The sequence below is a fragment of the Oncorhynchus masou genome, unplaced genomic scaffold (assembly GCF_036934945.1).
Source record: "Oncorhynchus masou masou isolate Uvic2021 unplaced genomic scaffold, UVic_Omas_1.1 unplaced_scaffold_1026, whole genome shotgun sequence".
NCBI lineage: Eukaryota > Metazoa > Chordata > Actinopteri > Salmoniformes > Salmonidae > Oncorhynchus > Oncorhynchus masou.
In genome coordinates, this window is record NW_026999951.1 from 105,066 (window position 1) to 127,500 (window position 22,435).

At 46.0% G+C, this 22,435-nt stretch overlaps 1 protein-coding gene across 1 annotated transcript in view; it reads left to right on the top strand.

The window, feature by feature from the left end:
* Window positions 1–1,513: 1,513 nt before the first annotated feature.
* LOC135528728 (G patch domain-containing protein 1-like) overlaps window positions 1,514–22,435 on the top strand; it is a 49,175-nt gene continuing 28,253 nt past the window's right edge. The window contains exons 1-8 of the mRNA XM_064957824.1: window positions 1,514–1,600; window positions 6,777–6,911; window positions 7,361–7,446; window positions 9,223–9,383; window positions 10,854–10,951; window positions 11,103–11,161; window positions 13,540–13,788; window positions 20,580–20,715. Of these exons, the coding sequence (XP_064813896.1) occupies window positions 1,531–1,600; window positions 6,777–6,911; window positions 7,361–7,446; window positions 9,223–9,383; window positions 10,854–10,951; window positions 11,103–11,161; window positions 13,540–13,788; window positions 20,580–20,715 (994 nt within the window). The 5' untranslated portion in view covers window positions 1,514–1,530. The remainder of the gene's footprint in view (window positions 1,601–6,776; window positions 6,912–7,360; window positions 7,447–9,222; window positions 9,384–10,853; window positions 10,952–11,102; window positions 11,162–13,539; window positions 13,789–20,579; window positions 20,716–22,435) is intronic.

The window sequence follows — 22,435 nt, forward strand, 5'->3', positions numbered from 1 at the left end:
GGGCAGTTAGGGTCATGGTTATCTCCTGTTACAGGGCGGTTAGGGTCATGGTTATCTCCTGTTACAGGGCAGTTAGGGTCATGGTTATCTCCTGTTACAGGGCAGTTAGGGTCATGGTTATCTCCTGTTACAGGGCAGTTAGGGTCATGGTTATCTCCTGTTACAGGGCAGTTAGGGTCATGGTTATCTCCTGTTACAGGGCAGTTAGGGTCATGGTTATCTCCTGTTACAGGGCAGTTAGGGTCATGGTTATCTCCTGTTACAGGGCGGTTAGGGTCATGGTTATCTCCTGTTACAGGGCAGTTAGGGTCATGGTTATCTCCTGTTACAGGGCGGTTAGGGTCATGGTTATCTCCTGTTACAGGGCAGTTAGGGTCATGGTTATCTCCTGTCTTACAGGGCAGTTAGGGTCATGGTTATCTCCTGTTACAGGGCAGTTAGGGTCATGGTTATCTCCTGTTACAGGGCGGTTAGGGTCATGGTTATCCCCTACAGAGATTTAACGTTTAGACGGGAGGAGGTTGTGTTTTCAGAGAGAAGGGAGGATTGAGTTTTATTCGGTGTCCAGAGGCCTTTTTGGAGTCTCATCCTGGATGGGTTTCTGCTGACGGAGGCGCTTTGTAAGACGGTATCTGCTTTTATATAGAACCGAGGGAATGTCAATGATTTGGCGCTCAAAGAAAACAAAATGACAGAGGATTGTGCTCTCTGGCTGGACATTTGATAGCCTCTGCTTTGCTCTTCAGCATGCTGGAGGAATTAAACCGTTCATTTCACTCCGTGAGATGGTAGCAGCTCATCCACCCACACACTGACTCCCTGGGCTTTCTTTCATACACACTATACACACGCCAGCTCTCGCTCTCGCTCTCTCTCTCTCTCTCTCACACACGCACACACACACACACACACACAAAGACACACACACACACACACACACACACACACACACACACACACACACACACACACACACACACACACACACACACACACACACACACACACACACACACACACACACACACACACACACACACACATCTGGCCCTCTCTCTCTCTCTGTGTGTGTGTGTGTGTGTGTGTGTGTGTGTGTGTGTGTGTGTGTGTGTGTGTGTGTGTGTGTGTGTGTGTGTGTGTGTGTGTGTGTGTGTATATATATATTTCTTTCATTCACACTACACACACGCCAGCTCTCTCTCTCTCTCTCTCTCATACACACACATACACACACACGCTGTTTGCAATGTTACCACAAGATGTCACTCAAACTTAAGAAAACCTTCACAAGTCGCTGAATGCTGATTTCATTGTAATTACAGGATCATAGCTTGAATATGTCGAACAAAACAACTCTTCTACCGATTAATGCATTTACATTCCAGGACATTTCAGTTAATCTATTAACCAAATGCAATAGGCAGTGGACCAGTGAGTAAAAACTCAGTTGACGTTTGAATAAGCTGTTCGCGATTTGTTTGCGCCTGCGCGTGATTTTGAACGGACCGACTTTCCGTAGTTGTAGTAAACATGGCGTCCGACAGCGACAGCGACGGAGATTTTGTTACTTTTGGAACCCCATTAGAACCGCTAGAAGAAGGTAACGTTCCTTTTTACTTTGTATATGGCATTAATACAGTCATTTTAATAGTTTATTGTGAGGGAAAGAATGATTAACGTGGTGTTTACGAGCTGATAACTTGTAAGTATAGTTATCATAACAGGAACACCCCGTCTCAAACTAAGACCTTATTAATTTATTCATTCATTAATTAGACGAGTTCTAGTTACTTGCCAAGATGACATGTCTGTACCTGATGTTTAGCGACACTTTCCCAACGTCGGAAGGTACAGTCACGTTATATCCATAATCGGTAGACTGTTTCTATTATTTGGGCATCGTTTACATTAACGAGCAATGCACAAAATATAGTCTTAAATTCAGTTTTTTTAAACGCAACCCTGGACGACTGTGTGATCTCGCTTTCCGTAATTTTTATCTTCAACCTTTCCCCTGACCCAGTCTGTAATACCAACATGTTTCAAGGAGACCACCGTCGTCCCTGTGCCCCAGAACACCAAGGTGACCTGTCTAAATGACTATCGCTCCGTCGCCCTCACTTCTGTAGCCATGAAATGCGTTCTTAGCATCCCTGGATCCCATCCAATTCCCGCCCCAACAGATCCTCTAGGTCTGGTCCAGGGTATCAGTGTGTTCACTAGGTCTGGTCCAGGGTATCAGTGTGTTCACTAGGTCTGGTCCAGGGTATCAGTGTGTTCACTAGGTCTGGTCCAGGGTATCAGTGTGTCCTCAAGGTCTGGTCCAGGGTATCAGTGTGTTCACTAGGTCTGGTCAAGGGTATCAGTGTGTCCTCAAGGTCTGGTCCAGGGTATCAGTGTGTTCACTAGGTCTGGTCCAGGGTATCAGTGTGTCCTCAAGTTCTGGTCCAGGGTATCAGTGTGTCCTCAAGGTCTGGTCCAGGGTATCAGTATGTCCTCTAGGTCTGGTCCAGGGTATCAGTGTGTTCACAAGGTCTGGTCCCTGGTATCAGTGTGTTCACTAGGTCTGGTCCAGAGTATCAGTGTGTCCTCTAGGTCTGGTCCAGGGTATCAGTGTGTTCACTAGGTCTGGTCCAGGGTATTAGTGTGTTCACTAGGTCTGGTCCCTGGTATCAGTGTGTTCACTAGGTCTGGTCCAGGGTATCAGTGTGTTCACTAGGTCTGGTCCAGGGTATCAGTGTGCTAGGTGAGTATCCATCTGCTCACTAGCTCTGGTCCAGGGCATCAGTCTGCTCACTAGGTCTGGTCCAGGGTATCAGTGTGCTAGGTGAGTATCCATCTGCTCACTAGGTCTGGTCCCTGGTATCAGTGTGTTCACTAGGTCTGGTCCCTGGTATCAGTGTGTTCACTAGGTCTGGTCCCTGGTATCAGTGTGTTCACTAGGTCTGGTCCCTGGTATCAGTGTGTTCACTAGGTCTGGTCCCTGGTATCAGTGTGTTCACTAGGTCTGGTCCCTGGTATCAGTGTGTTCACTAGGTCTGGTCCAGGGTATCAGTGTGTTCACTAGGTCTGGTCCAGGGTATCAGTGTGTTCACTAGGTCTGGTCCAGGGTATCAGTGTGTTAGGTGAGTATCCATCTACTCACTAGCTCTGGTCCAGGGTATCAGTGTGCTCACTAGGTCTGGTCCAGGGTATCAGTGTGTTCACTAGGTCTGGTCCAGGGTATCAGTGTGTTAGGTGAGTATCCATCTGCTCACTAGCTCTGGTCCAGGGTATCAGTGTGCTCACTAGGTCTGGTCCAGGGTATCAGTGTGTTCACTAGGTCTGGTCCAGGGTATCAGTGTGTTAGGTGAGTATCCATCTACTCACTAGCTCTGGTCCAGGGTATCAGTCTGCTCACTAGGTCTGGTCCAGGGTATCAGTGTGTTAGGTGAGTATCCATCTACTCACTAGCTCTGGTCCAGGGTATCAGTCTGCTCACTAGGTCTGGTCCAGGGTATCAGTGTGTTAGGTGAGTATCCATCTACTCACTAGCTCTGGTCCAGGGTATCAGTGTGCTAGGTGAGTATCCATCTGCTCACTAGCTCTGGTCCAGGGTATCAGTGTGCTCACTAGGTCTGGTCCAGGGTATCAGTGTGCTAGGTGAGTATCCATCTGCTCACTAGCTCTGGTCCAGGGTATCAGTGTGCTCACTAGGTCTGGTCCAGGGTATCAGTGTGCTCACTAGGTCTGGTCCAGGGTATCAGTGTGTCCTCTAGGTCTGGTCCAGGGTATCAGTGTGCTCACTAGCTCTGGTCCAGGGTATCAGTATGTCCTCTAGGTCTGGTCCAGGGTATCAGTGTGTTCACTAGGTCTGGTCCCTGGTATCAGTGTGTTCACTAGGTCTGGTCCAGGGTATCAGTGTGTCCTCTAGGTCTGGTCCAGGGTATCAGTGTGTTCACTAGCTCTGGTCCAGGGTATCAGTGTGTCCTCTAGGTCTGGTCCAGGGTATCAGTGTGCTAGGTGAGTATCCATCTGCTCACTAGCTCTGGTCCAGGGTATCAGTGTGCTCACTAGGTCTGGTCCAGGGTATCAGTGTGCTCACTAGGTCTGGTCCCTGGTACCAGTGTGTTCACTAGCTCTGGTCCAGCGTATCAGTGTGTCCTCTAGGTCTGGTCCAGGGTATCAGTGTGTTCACTAGGTCTGGTCCAGGGTATCAGTGTGCTCACTAGGTCTGGTCCAGGGTATCAGTGTGCTCACTAGGTCTGGTCCAGGGTATCAGTGTGCTCACTAGGTCTGGTCCAGGGTATCAGTGTGCTCACTAGGTCTGGTCCAGGGTATCAGTGTGTTAGGTGAGTATCCATCTACTCACTAGCTCTGGTCCAGGGTATCAGTCTGCTCACTAGGTCTGGTCCAGGGTATCAGTGTGTTAGGTGAGTATCCATCTACTCACTAGCTCTGGTCCAGGGTATCAGTGTGCTAGGTGAGTATCCATCTGCTCACTAGCTCTGGTCCAGGGTATCAGTGTGCTCACTAGCTCTGGTCCAGGGTATCAGTGTGCTAGGTGAGTATCCATCTGCTCACTAGCTCTGGTCCAGGGTATCAGTGTGTTCACTAGCTCTGGTCCAGTGTATCAGTCGGCTCACTAGCTCTGGTCCAGGGTATCAGTGTGTTCACAAGCTCTGGTCCAGGGCATCAGTGTGTTCACTAGCTCTGGTCCAGGGTATCCGTCTGCTCACTAGCTCTGGTCCAGGGCATCAGTGTGTTCACTAGCTCTGGTCCAGGGTATCAGTCGGCTCACTAGCTCTGGTCCAGGGTATCAGTCGGCTCACTAGGTCTGGTCCAGGGTATCAGTGTGTCGTCCAGGTCTGGTCCAGGGCGTCAGTGTGCTAGGTGAGTATCCATCTGGTCACTATGTCTGGTCCAGGGTATCAGTGTGTTAGGTGAGTATCCATCTGCTCACTAGCTCTGGTCCAGGGTATCAGTCTGCTCACTAGGTCTGGTCCAGGGTATCAGTCTGCTCACTAGGTCTGGTCCAGGGTATCAGTGTGTTAGGTGAGTATCCATCTACTCACTAGCTCTGGTCCAGGGTATCAGTCTGCTCACTAGGTCTGGTCCAGGGTATCAGTGTGTTAGGTGAGTATCCATCTACTCACTAGCTCTGGTCCAGGGTATCAGTGTGCTAGGTGAGTATCCATCTGCTCACTAGCTCTGGTCCAGTGCATCAGTGTGTTCACTAGCTCTGGTCCAGGGTATCAGTCGGCTCACTAGCTCTGGTCCAGGGTATCAGTCGGCTCACTAGGTCTGGTCCAGGGCATCAGTGTGTTCACTAGGTCTGGTCCAGGGCATCAGTCTGCTCACTAGGTCTGGTCCAGGGTATCAGTGTGCTAGGTGAGTATCCATCTGCTCACTAGCTCTGGTCCAGGGCATCAGTCTGCTCACTAGGTCTGGTCCAGGGCATTAGTCTGCTCACTAGGTCTGGTCCAGGGCATCAGTCTGCTCACTAGCTCTGGTCCAGGGTATCAGTGTGTTCACTAGGTCTGGTCCAGGGTATCAGTGTGCTAGGTGAGTATCCGTCTGCTCACTAGCTCTGGTCCAGGGTATCAGTGTGTTAGGTGAGTATCCATCTACTCACTAGCTCTGGTCCAGGGTATCAGTGTGCTCACTAGGTCTGGTCCAGGGTATCAGTGTGCTCACTAGGTCTGGTCCAGGGTATCAGTGTGTTCACTAGGTCTGGTCCAGGGTATCAGTGTGTTCACTAGCTCTGGTCCAGGGTATCAGTGTGCTCACTAGGTCTGGTCCAGGGTATCAGTATGTCCTCTAGGTCTGGTCCAGGGTATCAGTGTGTCCTCTAGGTCTGGTCCAGGGTATCAGTGTGCTCACTAGGTCTGGTCCAGGGTATCAGTGTGTCCTCTAGGTCTGGTCCCTGGTATCAGTGTGCTCACTAGGTCTGGTCCAGGGTATCAGTGTGTTCACTAGGTCTGGTCCAGGGTATCAGTGTGTCCTCTAGGTCTGGTCCAGGGTATCAGTGTGTTCACTAGGTCTGGTCCAGGGCGTCAGTGTGCTCACTAGGTCTGGTCCAGGGCGTCAGTGTGCTCACTAGCTCTGGTCCAGGGCGTCGGTGTGCTCACTAGCTCTGGTCCAAGGCGTTGGTGTGCTCACTAGCTCTGTTCCAGGGCGTCGGTGTGCTCACTAGCTCTGGTCCAGGGCGTCGGTGTGCTCACTAGCTCTGGTAGAGCGTGTTATGTTAACCCCTGTTGCTTGTGCAGCTAGCTAGTACACACAAGCTAACTAGCTAGTTCGCTCCTGTACTCCCTGTTCACTCAGGGCAGCTGGAGCCAGAACCTATCAGAGAAGCATTCGGCTGCAGATTGTGGGCGCCGACGCCGCCTGGTCGCTTCCACTTCTGTCTCTGGCCACATCATTGACATCCACGTAGGATTGGCATCTGAAAACTGGATTTAATACTTTCTCGTAAACTTCTCGGGATTTGTAAATTATGTCTGATTTTATTAAGAACTGTGGAACGATTATGGATATATCTTTTAGACATGGGAACATGCCACCGAGCAAACGGGTAGTTCGTCGACCCTATTTGGGCAATAATTTGTCTGTCTGATCGACCTGGTTCTGGTCTACAGCACTCAGAGATGTAGTAAGGTATTGTGCTGTCGTTTTGATGTCACTTGTTTGTTGAGTGCTTCCAAAAAGGGGGGGGGGTATTTCCGGCTACTTTCCTAGTAGAAAGTATTACTCTGCAATATCAGGGCTGCTGATGTTTTCCATCACGTGTGTAGATGAGCCTCTGAGGAAGCCTGTCCCGCTGCACGAGCAGACCGTGAAGGATGAGAAGGGCCGCTACCAGAGGTTCCATGGAGCCTTCACTGGGGGATTCTCTGCTGGGTACTTCAACACCGTGGGCACCAAAGAAGGTTGGTCCACACACACACACACACACACACTCACTCACTCACTCACTCACTCACTCACTCACTCACTCACTCACTCACTCACTCACTCACTCACTCACTCACTCAGACACACACACACTCACTCAGACACACACACACTCACTCACTCAGACACACACACTCACTCACTCACTCAGACACACACACACTCACTCACTCAGACACACACACACTCGAAATGAATGTGCTGAAAAAGAACATGTTGGCTCGCTATTTAAAAACAAGATGGAGACCAACCTATAGGATGAAAAATACCAGAGTTTGGACTAGCGCCACCTAACGCTACCTTCCTGTTTGATTTCTACTCGTTTTTACAAATGAATAATTGGAGTGAAATATTGATATAATATAGTGCAACAGAAATGTTGCGATATGTGACGATATGAATCACTACTTGTTTCCTACTGCAGGGTGGACTCCAGCAACCTTTGTTTCATCCAGACAGCAGAAAGCAGGCAGGCAGAATGCCAGGCCAGAGGACTTCATGGATGAGGAGGTGGGCCTACAAAACATCTCATCTTAGCAACAACAGGATACATGAAAGGACTGGTCACACTAACTATTTCCCTTTCAACTCACGTCACGGATGAGGAGGAACCTAGAATCTGAAAGAGAACACATTATACATTGTAGAGAACACATTATACATTCTAGAGACCACATTATACATTCTAGAGAACACATTATACATTGTAGAGAACACATTATACATTGTAGAGAACACATTATACATTGTAGAGAACACATTATACATTCTAGAGAACACATTATACATTCTAGAGAACACATTATACATTCTAGAGAACACATTATACATTCTAGAGAACACATTATACATTCTAGAGAACACATAGACCACATTATACATTCTAGAGAACACATTATACATTGTAGAGAACACATAGACCACATTATACATTCTAGAGAACACATTATACATTGTAGGGAACACATTATACATTCTAGAGAACACATAGACCACATTATACATTCTAGAGAACACATTATACATTGTAGAGAACACATTATACATTGTAGAGAACACATTATACATTCTAGAGAACACATTATACATTCTAGAGAACACATTATACATTCTAGAGAACACATTATACATTCTAGAGACCACATTATACATTGTAGAGAACACATTACACATTGTAGAGAACACATTACACATTGTAGAGAACACATTATACATTCTCGAGAACACATTATACATTGTAGAGAACACATTATACATTGTAGTGAACACATTATACATTGTAGAGAACACATTATACATTGTAGAGAACACATTACACATTCTAGAGACCACATTATGTATTCTAGAGAACACATTATACATTCTAGAGAACACATTATACATTCTAGAGAACACATTATACATTCTAGAGAACACATTATACATTCTAGAGAACACATTATACATTCTAGAGAACACGTTATACATTCTAGAGAACACATTATACATTCTAGAGACCACATTATACATTCTAGAGACCACATTATACATTCTAGAGACCACATTATACATTCTAGAGACCACATTATACATTCTAGAGACCACATTATACATTCTAGAGAACAGATTACACATTCTAGAGAACACATTATACATTCTAGAGAACACATTACGCATTCTAGAGAACACATTATACATTCTAGAGACCACATTACACATTCTAGAGAACACATTATACATTCTAGAGAACACATTATACATTCTAGAGACCACATTACACATTCTAGAGAACACATTATACATTCTAGAGAACACATTATACATTCTAGAGAACACATTATACATTCTAGAGAACACATTATACATTCTAGAGAACACATTACACATTCTAGAGACCACATTATACATTCTAGAGACCACATTACACATTCTAGAGAACACATTATACATTCTAGAGAACACATTATACATTCTAGAGAACACATTACACATTCTAGAGAACACATTATACATTCTAGAGAACACATTATACATTCTAGAGAACACATTACACATTCTAGAGAACACATTATACATTCTAGAGAACACATTATACATTCTAGAGAACACATTATACATTCTAGAGAACACATTATACATTCTAGAGAACACATTATACATTGTAGAGACCACATTATACATTGTAGAGAACACATTATACATTCTAGAGACCACATCGCAGACTAAATAAGAACTTTGTCAGCACCACAAGGTTCCTTTGTGGACCAACATGACAACATGGGATGTGAATGTGTTCCATCTCCTCAGGATCTGGGGGACCACGGCATCGCCCCCAGACAAATCACCACTACAGCTGACTTCGCCTCCGGCAGGAAGGATGAGATCAGGGACAAGGCCAGAGCCATCACCTCTCTTTCAGCCCCTATCCCAGGGGACACTGTCCTGGAAGACTTGGTGGCTCCAGCTCGGTAACTATCCACCGGGCTGAACAGATGTGGTCACTCTGGGCCTGTATGTCTCAAGGGCTGTTCTACAATCAGGACCTCTCTGGCCATGTAGTAATTCATTGTGAGCTAAATGGTACAACTGATTCTAGATCAGCAGAACTACTCTGTGACTCTTGGCACAGCCCCTGGTACTCAGTGAGATTAATGTTATAACTGATTCTAGATCAGCCGAACCACTCTGTGACTCTTGACACAGCCCCTGGTACTCAGTGAGATAAATGGTAGATCAGCAGAACTACTCCTCTTGACACAGCCCCTGGTATTCAGTGAGCTAAATGGTATAACTGATTCTAGATCAGCAGAACTACTCTGTGACTCTTGGCACAGCCCCTGGTATTTAGTGAGCTAAATGGTACAACTGATTCTAGATCAGCAGAACTACTCTGTGACTCTTGGCACAGCCCCTGGTATTTAGTGAGCTAAATGGTACAACTGATTCTAGATCAGCAGAACTACTCTGTGACTCTTGACACAGCCCCTGGTATTCAGTGAGCTAAATGGTATAACTGATTCTAGATCAGCAGAACTACTCTGTGACTCTTGGCACAGCCCCTGGTATTTAGTGAGCTAAATGGTACAACTGATTCTAGATCAGCAGAACTACTCTGTGACTCTTGGCACAGCCCCTGGTATTTAGTGAGCTAAATGGTACAACTGATTCTAGATCAGCAGAACTACTCTGTGACTCTTGACACAGCCCCTGGTATTTAGTGAGCTAAATGGTACAACTGATTCTAGATCAGCAGAACTACTCTGTGACTCTTGGCACAGCCCCTGGTATTTAGTGAGCTAAATGGTACAACTGATTCTAGATCAGCAGAACTACTCTGTGACTCTTGGCACAGCCCCTGGTATTCAGTGAGCTAAATGGTATAACTGATTCTAGATCAGCAGAACTACTCCTCTTGACACAGCCCCTGGTACTCAGTGAGCTAAATGGTATAACTGATTCTAGATCAGCAGAACTACTCTGTGACTCTTGGCACAGCCCCTGGTATTTAGTGAGCTAAATGGTATAACTGATTCTAGATCAGCAGAACTACTCTTCTTGACACAGCCCCTGGTACTCAGTGAGCTAAATGGTATAACTGATTCTAGATCAGCAGAACTACTCCTCTTGACACAGCCCCTGGTATTCAGTGAGCTAAATGGTATAACTGATTCTAGATCAGCAGAACGACTCTGTGACTCTTGGCACAGCCCCTGGTACTCAGTGAGCTAAATGGTATAACTGATTCTAGATCAGCAGAACTACTCCTCTTGACACAGCCCCTGGTACTCAGTGAGCTAAATGGTATAACTGATTCTAGATCAGCCGAACTACTCCTCTTGACACAGCCCCTGGTACTCAGGCCAAATGCTATAACTGATTCTAGAACAGCCGAACCACTCGTATATCTCTACTCAGCGGCCCTTGTTGACTCCTGGCAGGTCCTCCATGGGGGCGGAGTTACTGAGGAGGATGGGCTGGAAGGACGGCCAGGGGGTTGGGCCCCGGGTGAAGAGGAGGCTGTGTCAGCAGAGAGCAGGTGGGTCACTCAGCCTCTGGCTGTCGAAGCAGCAACGTTGAAGCCTGATCGTCGTATAGACTGACGGGACTCTACTCTCCACAAAGTACTGTTTAACCCTTTTAGCTTGGGAATTTAAATCGTTCTAAAAATGGTCATTTCTCTTCTCCAGATTCTGCAACGAGGGCGTTCGGCTCGGCCTCGCCTCCCAACGGTTCATCGGGATCACAGGTTTGGTTTTCAAATCGTGTTTGTTTTTACATTTACATTTTGATATTAAGCGCTATGTAGTTTGTTGTAGAACTACTTCCTGTCACTGCAGTAGACTCTCAGCTTAGCAGTGATATGTAGTTTGTTGTAGAACTACTTCCTGTCACTGCAGTAGACTCTCAGCTTAGCAGTGATATGCAGTTTGTTGTAGAACTACTTCCTGTCACTGCAGTAGACTCTCAGCTTAGCAGCGATATGTAGTTTGTTGTAGAACTACTTCCTGTCACTGCAGTAGACTCTCAGCTGAGCAGCGATATGTAGTTTGTTGTAGAACTACTTCCTGTCACTGCAGTAGACTCTCAGCTGAGCAGCGATATGTAGTTTGTTGTAGAACTACTTCCTGTCACTGCAGTAGACTCTCAGCTTAGCAGCGATATATAGTTTGTTGTAGAACTACTTCCTGTCGCTGCAGTAGACTCTCAGCTTAGCTGTGATATGTAGTTTGTTGTAGAACTACTTCCTGTCACTGCAGTAGACTCTCGGCTGAGCAGCGATATGTAGTTTGTTGTAGAACAGTGCAAGGTTTTGGCCTTTCTAGGGAGTTTTTCCTAGCCACCGTGCTTCTACACCTGCATTGCTTGCTGTTTGGGGTTTTAGGCTGGGTTTCTGTACATCACTTTGAGATATCAGCTGATGTACGAAGGGCTATATAAATACATTTGATTTGAACTACTTCCTGTCGCTGCAGTAGACTCTCAGCTTAGCATCAACATGCAGCTTGTGTACCTGTGATGTACAGTTCCGACACAAAATGACGGACAGTCCGATCAGCGAAGGAGCGTTAAGGCGGGACTCCCGAGCCTCCAATGACTGTGGATATGTAACCCGATATCCCATAGTCACCCGACGTACAGTCCAATCAGCAAAGGAGCGTTAAGGCGGGACTCCCGAGCCTCCAATGACTGTGGATATGTAACCCGATATCCCATAGTCACCCGACGGACAGTCCAATCAGCGAAGGAGCGTTAAGGCGGGACTCCCGAGCCTCCAATGACTGCGGATATGTAACCCGACACCCCATAGTCACCCGAGGCAGGGAGGTGGCGCTGTCAGACAGACAGTCCAATCAGCGAAGGAGCGTTAAGGCGGGACTCCCGAGCCTCCAATGGCTGTGGATATGTAACCCGACACCCCATAGTCACCCGAGGCAGGGAGGTGGCGCTGTCAGACAGACAGAACAATCACGAAGCTAATTACCTTGATAAAACAATTTAAATTATAACAGAAGTCCCCTAAAATAGGCGACTTAACCTCTTGCGACGAGCAATCCCGTATCCGGTATCCTATTTATAGCCTCAAGCTCATTACCATAATGCAACGTTAACTATTCATGAAAATTGCAAATTAAATAAATATATTGGCTCTCAAGCTTGCCTTTTGTTAACCTCACTGTCATTTCAGATTTTCAAAATATGCTTTTCAACCATAGCTACACAAGCATTTGTGTAAGAGTATTGATAGCTAGCATAGCATTAAGCCGAGCATTCAGCAGGCAACATTTTCACAAAAACAAGAAAAGCATTCAAATAAAATCATTTACCTTTGAAGAACTTCAGATGTTTTCAATGAGAAGACTCTCAGTTAGATAGCAAATGTTCAGTTTTTCAAAAAATATTATTTGTGTAGGACAAATCGCTCCGTTTTGTTCATCACGTTTGGGTAAGAAAAAACCCTGAAAATTAAGTCATTACAACGCAAACTTTTTTCCAAATTAACTCCATAATATCGACAGAAACATGGCAAACGTTGTTTAGAATCAATCCTCAAGGTGTTTTTCACATATCTATTCGATAATAAATCATTCGTGGCAGTTGCCTTTCTCCTCTGAACCAAATGGTAAAATGCACGCAGCTGGAGATGAAGCAATAATTTCGACGGAGGACACCGGGCGGACACCTGGTAAATGTAGTCTCTTATGGTCAATCTTCCAATGATATGCCAACAAATACATCACAATGCTGCAGACACCTTGGGGAAACGACAGAAAGGGCAGGCTCATTACTGGCGCATTCACAGCCATATAAGGAGACATTGGAACACAGCGCATTCAAAATCTGGGGCAGTTCCTGTTTGAAATTTCATCTTGGTTTCGCCTGTAGCATTAGTTCTGGGGCACTCAGACAATATCTTTGCCGTTTTGGAAACGTCTGAGTGTTTTCTTTCCAAAGCTGTCAATTATATGCATAGTCGAGCATCTTTTCGTGACAAAATATCTTGTTTAAAACGGGAACGTTTTTTTATCCAAAAATTAAAAGAGCGCCCCCTATCTCGAAGAAGTTAACGTTTACCATCACTGCGAAGACAATGTGATTTGATTGATTCATCCTGTTAAACCACAGGATGAGGAGGACGGAGAGTTCGTCCCTGAGAACGTGACCTTCGCTCCTAAAGACGTGACTCCTATAGACTTCACCCCTAAAGTGGACCTGCACGGCCTGGGCTACCGGGGTCTGAACCCCCTGGCGGCCCTGAGGGGAGGTCCAGGCGCGGGACACATCAACCTGTTCACCATGGACTCAGACAGGACCAACAGCCTGTTTGGAGAGGACAGGAAAGGACACAGACGCAGAGGAGGAGTGGCAGGACAGGTATGTATGGAAACGTGTGTCTCTCGCTGTTTAGTTGGTCAGGTCTGTGACCTGTACCCTGTTTGTTATAGTAGGGAAAACACTGTCTGACTGTTGTCAGCTCTAATAGTGGGGAAAACACTGTCTGACTGTTGTGTCAGCTCTAATAGTAGGGAAAACACTGTCTGACTGTTGTCAGCTCTAATAGTAGGGAAAACACTGTCTGACTGTTGTCAGCTCTAATAGTAGGGAAAACACTGTCTGACTGTTGTCAGCTCTAATAGTAGGGAAAACACTGTCTGACTGTCAGCTCTAATAGTAGGGAAAACACTGTCTGACTGTTGTCAGCTCTAATAGTAGGGAAAACACTGTCTGACTGTTGTCAGCTCTAATAGTAGGGAAAACACTGTCTGACTGTTGTCAGCTCTAATAGTGGGGAAAACACTGTCTGACTGTTGTCAGCTCTAATAGTAGGGAAAACACTGTCTGACTGTTGTGTCAGCTCTAATAGTGGGGAAAACACTGTCTGACTGTTGTCAGCTCTAATAGTAGGGAAAACACTGTCTGACTGTTGTCAGCTCTAATAGTAGGGAAAACACTGTCCGACTGTTTTGTCAGCTCTAATAGTGGGGAAAACACTGTCTGACTGTTGTCAGCTCTAATAGTAGGGAAAACACTGTCTGACTGTTGTCAGCTCTAATAGTGGGGAAAACACTGTCTGACTGTTGTGTCAGCTCTAATAGTAGGGAAAACACTGTCTGACTGTTGTCAGCTCTAATAGTAGGGAAAACACTGTCTGACTGTTGTCAGCTCTAATAGTGGGGAAAACACTGTCTGACTGTTGTGTCAGCTCTAATAGTAGGGAAAACACTGTCTGACTGTTGTCAGCTCTAATAGTGGGGAAAACACTGTCTGACTGTTGTCAGCTCTAATAGTGGGGAAAACACTGTCTGACTGTTGTGTCAGCTCTAATAGTAGGGAAAACACTGTCTGACTGTTGTCAGCTCTAATAGTAGGGAAAACACTGTCTGACTGTTGTCAGCTCTAATAGTAGGGAAAACACTGTCTGACTGTTGTGTCAGCTCTAATAGTAGGGAAAACACTGTCTGACTGTGTCAGCTCTAATAGTAGGGAAAACACTGTCTGACTGTTGTGTCAGCTCTAATAGTAGGGAAAACACTGTCTGACTGTTGTGTCAGCTCTAATAGTGGGGAAAACACTGTCTGACTGTTGTGTCAGCTCTAATAGTATGGAAAACACTGTCTGACTGTTGTGTCAGCTCTAATAGTATGGAAAACACTGTCTGACTGTTGTGTCAGCTCTAATAGTAGGGAAAACACTGTCTGACTGTCAGCTCTAATAGTAGGGAAAACACTGTCTGACTGTTGTGTCAGCTCTAATAGTGGGGAAAACACTGTCTGACTGTTGTCAGCTCTAATAGTAGGGAAAACACTGTCTGACTGTTGTGTCAGCTCTAATAGTAGGGAAAACACTGTCTGACTGTTGTCAGCTCTAATAGTAGGGAAAACACTGTCCGACTGTTTTGTCAGCTCTAATAGTGGGGAAAACACTGTCTGACTGTTGTCAGCTCTAATAGTAGGGAAAACACTGTCTGACTGTTGTCAGCTCTAATAGTAGGGAAAACACTGTCTGACTGTTGTCAGCTCTAATAGTAGGGAAAACACTGTCTGACTGTTGTCAGCTCTAATAGTAGGGAAAACACTGTCTGACTGTCAGCTCTAATAGTAGGGAAAACACTGTCTGACTGTTGTGTCAGCTCTAATAGTAGGGAAAACACTGTCTGACTATTGTGTCAGCTCTAATAGTAGGGAAAACACTGTCTGACTGTTGTGTCAGCTCTAATAGTAGGGAAAACACTGTCTGACTGTTGTGTCAGCTCTAATAGTAGGGAAAACACTGTCCGACTGTTGTGTCAGCTCTAATAGTAGGGAAAACACTGTCTGACTGCTGTGTCAGCTCTAATAGTAGGGAAAACACTGTCCGACTGTTGTCAGCTCTAATAGTAGGGAAAACACTGTCTGACTGTTGTCAGCTCTAATAGTAGGGAAAACACTGTCTGACTGTTGTCAGCTCTAATAGTAGGGAAAACACTGTCTGACTGTCAGCTCTAATAGTAGGGAAAACACTGTCTGACTGCTGTCAGCTCTAATAGTAGGGAAAACACTGTCTGACTGTCAGCTCTAATAGTAGGGAAAACACTGTCTGACTGTTGTCAGCTCTAATAGTAGGGAAAACACTGTCTGACTGTCAGCTCTAATAGTAGGGAAAACACTGTCTGACTGTTGTCAGCTCTAATAGTGGGGAAAACACTGTCTGACTGTTGTGTCAGCTCTAATAGTAGGGAAAACACTGTCTGACTGTTGTCAGCTCTAATAGTAGGGAAAACACTGTCCGACTGTTGTGTCAGCTCTAATAGTATGGAAAACACTGTCTGACTGTTGTGTCAGCTCTAATAGTAGGGAAAACACTGTCTGACTGTTGTGTCAGCTCTAATAGTAGGGAAAACACTGTCTGACTGCTGTGTCAGCTCTAATAGTAGGAAAACACTGTCCGACTGTTGTCAGCTCTAATAGTAGGGAAAACACTGTCTGACTGTTGTCAGCTCTAATAGTAGGGAAAACACTGTCTGACTGTTGTCAGCTCTAATAGTAGGGAAAACACTGTCTGACTGTTGTGTCAGCTCTAATAGTGGGGAAAACACTGTCTGACTGCTGTGTCAGCTCTAATAGTAGGGAAAACACTGTCTGACTGTTGTGTCAGCTCTAATAGTAGGGAAAACACTGTCTGACTGTTGTCAGCTCTAATAGTTGGGAAAACACTGTCTGACTGTTGTCATCTCTAATAGATGGGAAAAGATTGTCTGACTGTTGTGTCAGCTCTAATAGTGGGGAAAACACTGTCTGACTGTTGTCAGCTCTAATAGTAGTGAAAACACTGTCTGACTGTCAGCTCTAATAGTAGGGAAAACACTGTCTGACTGTTGTGTCAGCTCTAATAGTAGGGAAAACACTGTCTGACTGTTGTCAGCTCTAATAGTAGGGAAAACACTGTCTGGCTGTTGTGTCAGCTCTAATAGTAGGGAAAACACTGTCTGACTGTTGTCAGCTCTAATAGTAGGGAAAACACTGTCCGACTGTTGTGTCAGCTCTAATAGTGGGGAAAACACTGTCTGACTGTTGTGTCAGCTCTAATAGTAGGGAAAACACTGTCTGACTGTCAGCTCTAATAGTGGGGAAAACACTGTCTGACTGTTGTCAGCTCTAATAGTAGGGAAAACACTGTCTGACTGTGTCAGCTCTAATAGTAGGAAAACACTGTCTGACTGTTGTCAGCTCTAATAGTAGGAAAACACTGTCTGACTGTTGTCAGCTCTAATAGTAGGGAAAACACTGTCTGACTGTGTCAGCTCTAATAGTAGGGAAAACACTGTCTGACTGTTGTCAGCTCTAATAGTAGGGAAAACACTGTCTGACTGTTGTGTCAGCTCTAATAGTAGGGAAAACACTGTCTGACTGTTGTGTCAGCTCTAATAGTAGGGAAAACACTGTCTGACTGTTTGTCAGCTCTAATAGTGGGAAAACACTGTCTGACTGTTGTCAGCTCTAATAGTAGGGGAAAACACTGTCTGACTGTTGTGTCAGCTCTAATAGTGGGGAAAACACTGTCTGACTGTTGTGTCAGTTCTAATAGTAGGGAAAACACTGTCTGACTGTTGTGTCAGCTCTAATAGTAGGTAAAACACTGTCTGACTGTTGTGTCAGCTCTAATAGTGGGGAAAACACTGTCTGACTGTTGTCAGCTCTAATAGTAGGGAAAACACTGTCTGACTGTTGTCAGCTCTAATAGTAGGGAAAACACTGTCTGACTGTTGTCAGCTCTAATAGTGGGGAAAACACTGTCTGACTGTTGTGTCAGCTCTAATAGTAGGGAAAACACTGTCTGACTGTCAGTTCTAATAGTAGGGAAAACACTGTCTGACTGTTTTGTCAGCTCTAATAGTAGGGAAAACACTGTCTGGCTGTTGTCAGCTCTAATAGTAGGGAAAACACTGTCTGACTGTTGTCAGCTCTAATAGTAGGGAAAACACTGTCTGACTGTTGTCAGCCCTAATAGTAGGGAAAACACTGTCTGACTGTTGTGTCAGCTCTAATAGTAGGGAAAACACTGTCTGACTGTTGTCAGCTCTAATAGTAGGGAAAACACTGTCTGACTGTTGTCAGCTCTAATAGTAGGGAAAACACTGTCTGACTGTTGTGTCAGCTCTAATAGTAGGGAAAACACTGTCTGACTGTTGTGTCAGCTCTAATAGTAGGGAAAACACTGTCCGACTGTTGTCAGCTCTAATAGTAGGGAAAACACTGTCTGACTGTTGTGTCAGCCCTAATAGTAGGGAAAACACTGTCTGACTGTTGTGTCAGCCCTAATAGTAGGGAAAACACTGTCTGACTGTTGTCAGCTCTAATAGTAGGGAAAACACTGTCTGGCTGTTGTCAGCTCTAATAGTAGGGAAAACACTGTCTGACTGTTGTCAGCTCTAATAGTAGGGAAAACACTGTCTGACTGTTGTCAGCTCTAATAGTAGGGAAAACACTGTCTGACTGTTGTCAGCTCTAATAGTAGGGAAAACACTGTCTGACTGTTGTCATCTCTAATAGTGGGAAACCACTGTCTGACTGTTGTCAGCTCTAATAGTAGGGAAAACACTGTCTGACTGTTGTCAGCTTTAATAGTAGGGAAAACACTGTCTGACTGTTGTCAGCTCTAATAGTAGGGAAAACACTGTCTGACTGTTGTCAGCTCTAATAGTAGGGAAAACACTGTCTGACTGTTGTCAGCTCTAATAGTAGGGAAAACACTTTGTGACTGTTGTCAGCTCTAATAGTAGGGAAAACACTGTCTGACTGTTGTCAGCTCTAATAGTGGTGAAAACACTGTCTGACTGTCAGCTCTAATAGTGGGGAAAACACTGTCTGACTGTTGTCAGCTCTAATAGTGGGGAAAACACTGTCTGACTGTTGTGTCAGCTCTAATAGTAGGGAAAACAATGTCTGACTGTGTCAGCTCTAATAGTGGTGAAAACACTGTCTGACTGTTGTGTCAGCTCTAATAGTAGGGAAAACACTGTCTGACTGTGTCAGCTCTAATAGTAGGGAAAACACTGTCTGACTGTTGTCAGCTCTAATAGTAGGGAAAACACTGTCTGACTGTTGTGTCAGCTCTAATAGTAGGGAAAACACTGTCTGACTGTTGTGTCAGCTCTAATAGTGGGGAAAACACTGTCCTACTGTTGTTAGCTCTAATAGTAGGGAAAACACTGTCTGACTGTTGTGTCAGCTCTAATAGTAGGGAAAACACTGTCTGACTGTTGTCAGCTCTAATAGTAGGGAAAACACTGTCTGACTGTTGTCAGCTCTAATAGTAGGGAAAACACTGTCTGACTGTTGTGTCAGCTCTAATAGTAGGGAAAACACTGTCTGACTGTTGTGTCAGCTCTAATAGTAGGGAAAACACTGTCTGACTGTTGTGTCAGCTCTAATAGTAGGGAAAACACTGTCTGACTGTTGTCAGCTCTAATAGTGGGGAAAACACTGTCTGACTGTTGTGTCAGCTCTAATAGTAGGGAAAACACTGTCTGACTGTTGTGTCAGCTCTAATAGTGGGGAAAACACTGTCCTACTGTTGTTAGCTCTAATAGTAGGGAAAACACTGTCTGACTGTTGTCAGCTCTAATAGTAGGGAAAACACTGTCTGACTGTTGTCAGCTCTAATAGTAGGGAAAACACTGTCTGACTGTTGTCAGCTCTAATAGTAGGGAAAACACTGTCTGACTGTTTTGTCAGCTCTAATAGTAGGGAAAACACTGTCCGACTGTTGTCAGCTCTAATAGTAGGGAAAACACTGTCTGACTGTTGTCAGCTCTAATAGTAGGGAAAACACTGTCTGACTGTTGTCAGCTCTAATAGTAGGGAAAACACTGTCTGACTGTTGTGTCAGCTCTAATAGTAGGGAAAACACTGTCCTACTGTTGTCAGCTCTAATAGTAGGGAAAACACTGTCTGACTGTTTTGTCAGCTCTAATAGTAGGGAAAACACTGTCTGACTGTCAGCTCTAATAGTGGGGAAAACACTGTCTGACTGTCAGCTCTAATAGTGGGGAAAACACTGTCTGATTGTTGTGTCAGCTCTAGTAGTGGGGAAAACACTGTCTGACTGTTGTCAGCTCTAATAGTAGGGAAAACACTGTCTGACTGTTGTGTCAGCTCTAATAGTAGGGAAAACACTGTCTGACTGTTGTCAGCTCTAATAGTAGGGAAAACACTGTCTGACTGTTGTCAGCTCTAATAGTGGGGAAAACACTGTCTGACTGTTGTGTCAGCTCTAATAGTGGGGAAAACACTGTCTGACTGTTGTCAGCTCTAATAGTGGGGAAAACACTGTCTGACTGTTGTCAGCTCTAATAGTAGGGAAAACACTGTCTGACTGTTGTCAGCTCTAATAGTAGGGAAAACACTGTCTGACTGTTGTGTCAGCTCTAATAGTAGGGAAAACACTGTCTGACTGTTGTCAGCTCTAATAGTGGGGAAAACACTGTCTGACTGTTGTCAGCTCTAATAGTAGGGAAAACACTGTCTGACTGTTGTCAGCTCTAATAGTAGTGAAAACACTGTCTGACTGTCAGCTCTCTGTATTGTTTGGTTGTTACTCGTCAGGTGCTCTGGGATACTTAGCCTGTGCTTGACCCTTGATCCCTTGACCCCCCACTCCAGGACATCTACCACAGGGTTTACCAGTGGTGTGGGTGCGACATGACTGACATCTACCACAGAGACATCATGTCGAACTACGACACGGTGCTGGGAGGGGAGGAGCCTGGGGACGGACTGTACGGATGGACCGCCCCCCAGCAGTACAACAGGAAGAAGAAAGGTGAGGTCCACTGAGATGACAGGAGATGGACGTCTCTGGGACAGTTTCCCAGACACAGATTAAGTCCTGAACTAAAAATATAGAATTTCTGGGGAACAGGCCCTACCAGTTGTCCTGAATCTCTGGGGAACAGGCCCTACCCGTTGTCCTGAATCTCTGGGGAACAGGCCCTACCAGTTGTCCTGAATCTCTGGGGAACAGGCCCTACCAGTTGTCCTGAATCTCTGGGGAACAGGCCCTACCAGTTGTCCTGAATCTCTGGGGAACAGGCCCTACCAGTTGTCCTGAATCTCTGGGGAACAGGCCCTACCAGTTGTCCTGAATCTCTGGGGAACAGGCCCTACCAGTTGTTTGTCCTGAATCTCTGGGGAACAGGCCCTACCAGTTGTTTGTCCTGAATCTCTGGGGAACAGGCCCTACCAGTTGTCCTGAATCTCTGGTTGAACAGGCCCTACCAGTTGTCCTGAATCTCTGGGGAACAGGCCCTACCAGTTGTCCTGAATCTCTGGGGAACAGGCCCTACCAGTTGTCCCTGACAGGCCCTACCAGTTGTCCTGAATCTCTGGGGAACAGGTCCTGAATCTCTGGGGAAGCCCTACCAGATTGTCCTGAATCTCTGGGGAACATCTGTCCTGAATCTCTGGGGAACAGGCCCTACCAGTTGTCCTGAATCTCTGGGAACAGGGGAACTGGGGAACAGGCCCTACCAGTTGTCCTGAATCTCTGGGGAACAGGCCCTACCAGTTGTCCTGAATCTCTGGGGAACAGGCCCTACCAGTTGTCCTGAATCTCTGGGGAACAGGCCCTACCAGTTGTTTGTCCTGAATCTCTGGGGAACAGGCCCTACCAGTTGTCCTGAATCTCTGGGGAACAACAGGCCCTACCAGTTGTCCAGAATCTCTGGGGAACAGGTGCCAGTTGTCCTGAATCTCTGGGAACAGGCCCTACCAGTTGTCCTGAATCTCTGGGGAACAGGCCCTACCAGTTGTCCTGAATCTCTGGGGAACAGGTCCCCTACCAGTTGTCCTGAATCTCTGGGGAACAGGCCCTGAACCAGTTGTCCTGAATCTCTGGGAACAGGCCCTACCAGTTGTCCTGAATCTCTGGGGAACAGGCCCTACCAGTTGTCCTGAATCTCTGGGGAACAGGCCCTACCAGTTGTCCTGAATCTCTGGGGAACAGGCCCTACCAGTTGTCCTGAATCTCTGGGGAACAGGCCCTACCAGTTGTCCTGAATCTCTGGGGAACAGGCCCTACCAGTTGTCCTGAATCTCTGGGGAACAGGCCCTACCAGTTGTCCTGAATCTCTGGGGAACAGGCCCTACCAGTTGTCCTGAATCTCTGGGGAACAGGCCCTACCAGTTGTCCTGAATCTCTGGGGAACAGGCCCTACCAGTTGTCCTGAATCTCTGGGGAACAGGCCCTACCAGTTGTCCTGAATCTCTGGGGGGAACAGGCCCTACCAGTTGTCCTGAATCTCTGGGGAACAGGCCCTACCAGTTGTCCTGAATCTCTGGGGAACAGGCCCTACCAGTTGTCCTGAATCTCTGGGGAACAGGCCCTACCAGTTGTCCTGAATCTCTGGGGAACAGGCCCTACCAGTTGTCCTGAATCTCTGGGGAACAGGCCCTACCAGTTGTCCTGAATCTCTGGGGAACAACCAGTTGTCCTGAATCTCTGGGGAACAGGCCCTACCAGTTGTCCTGAATCTCTGGGGAAC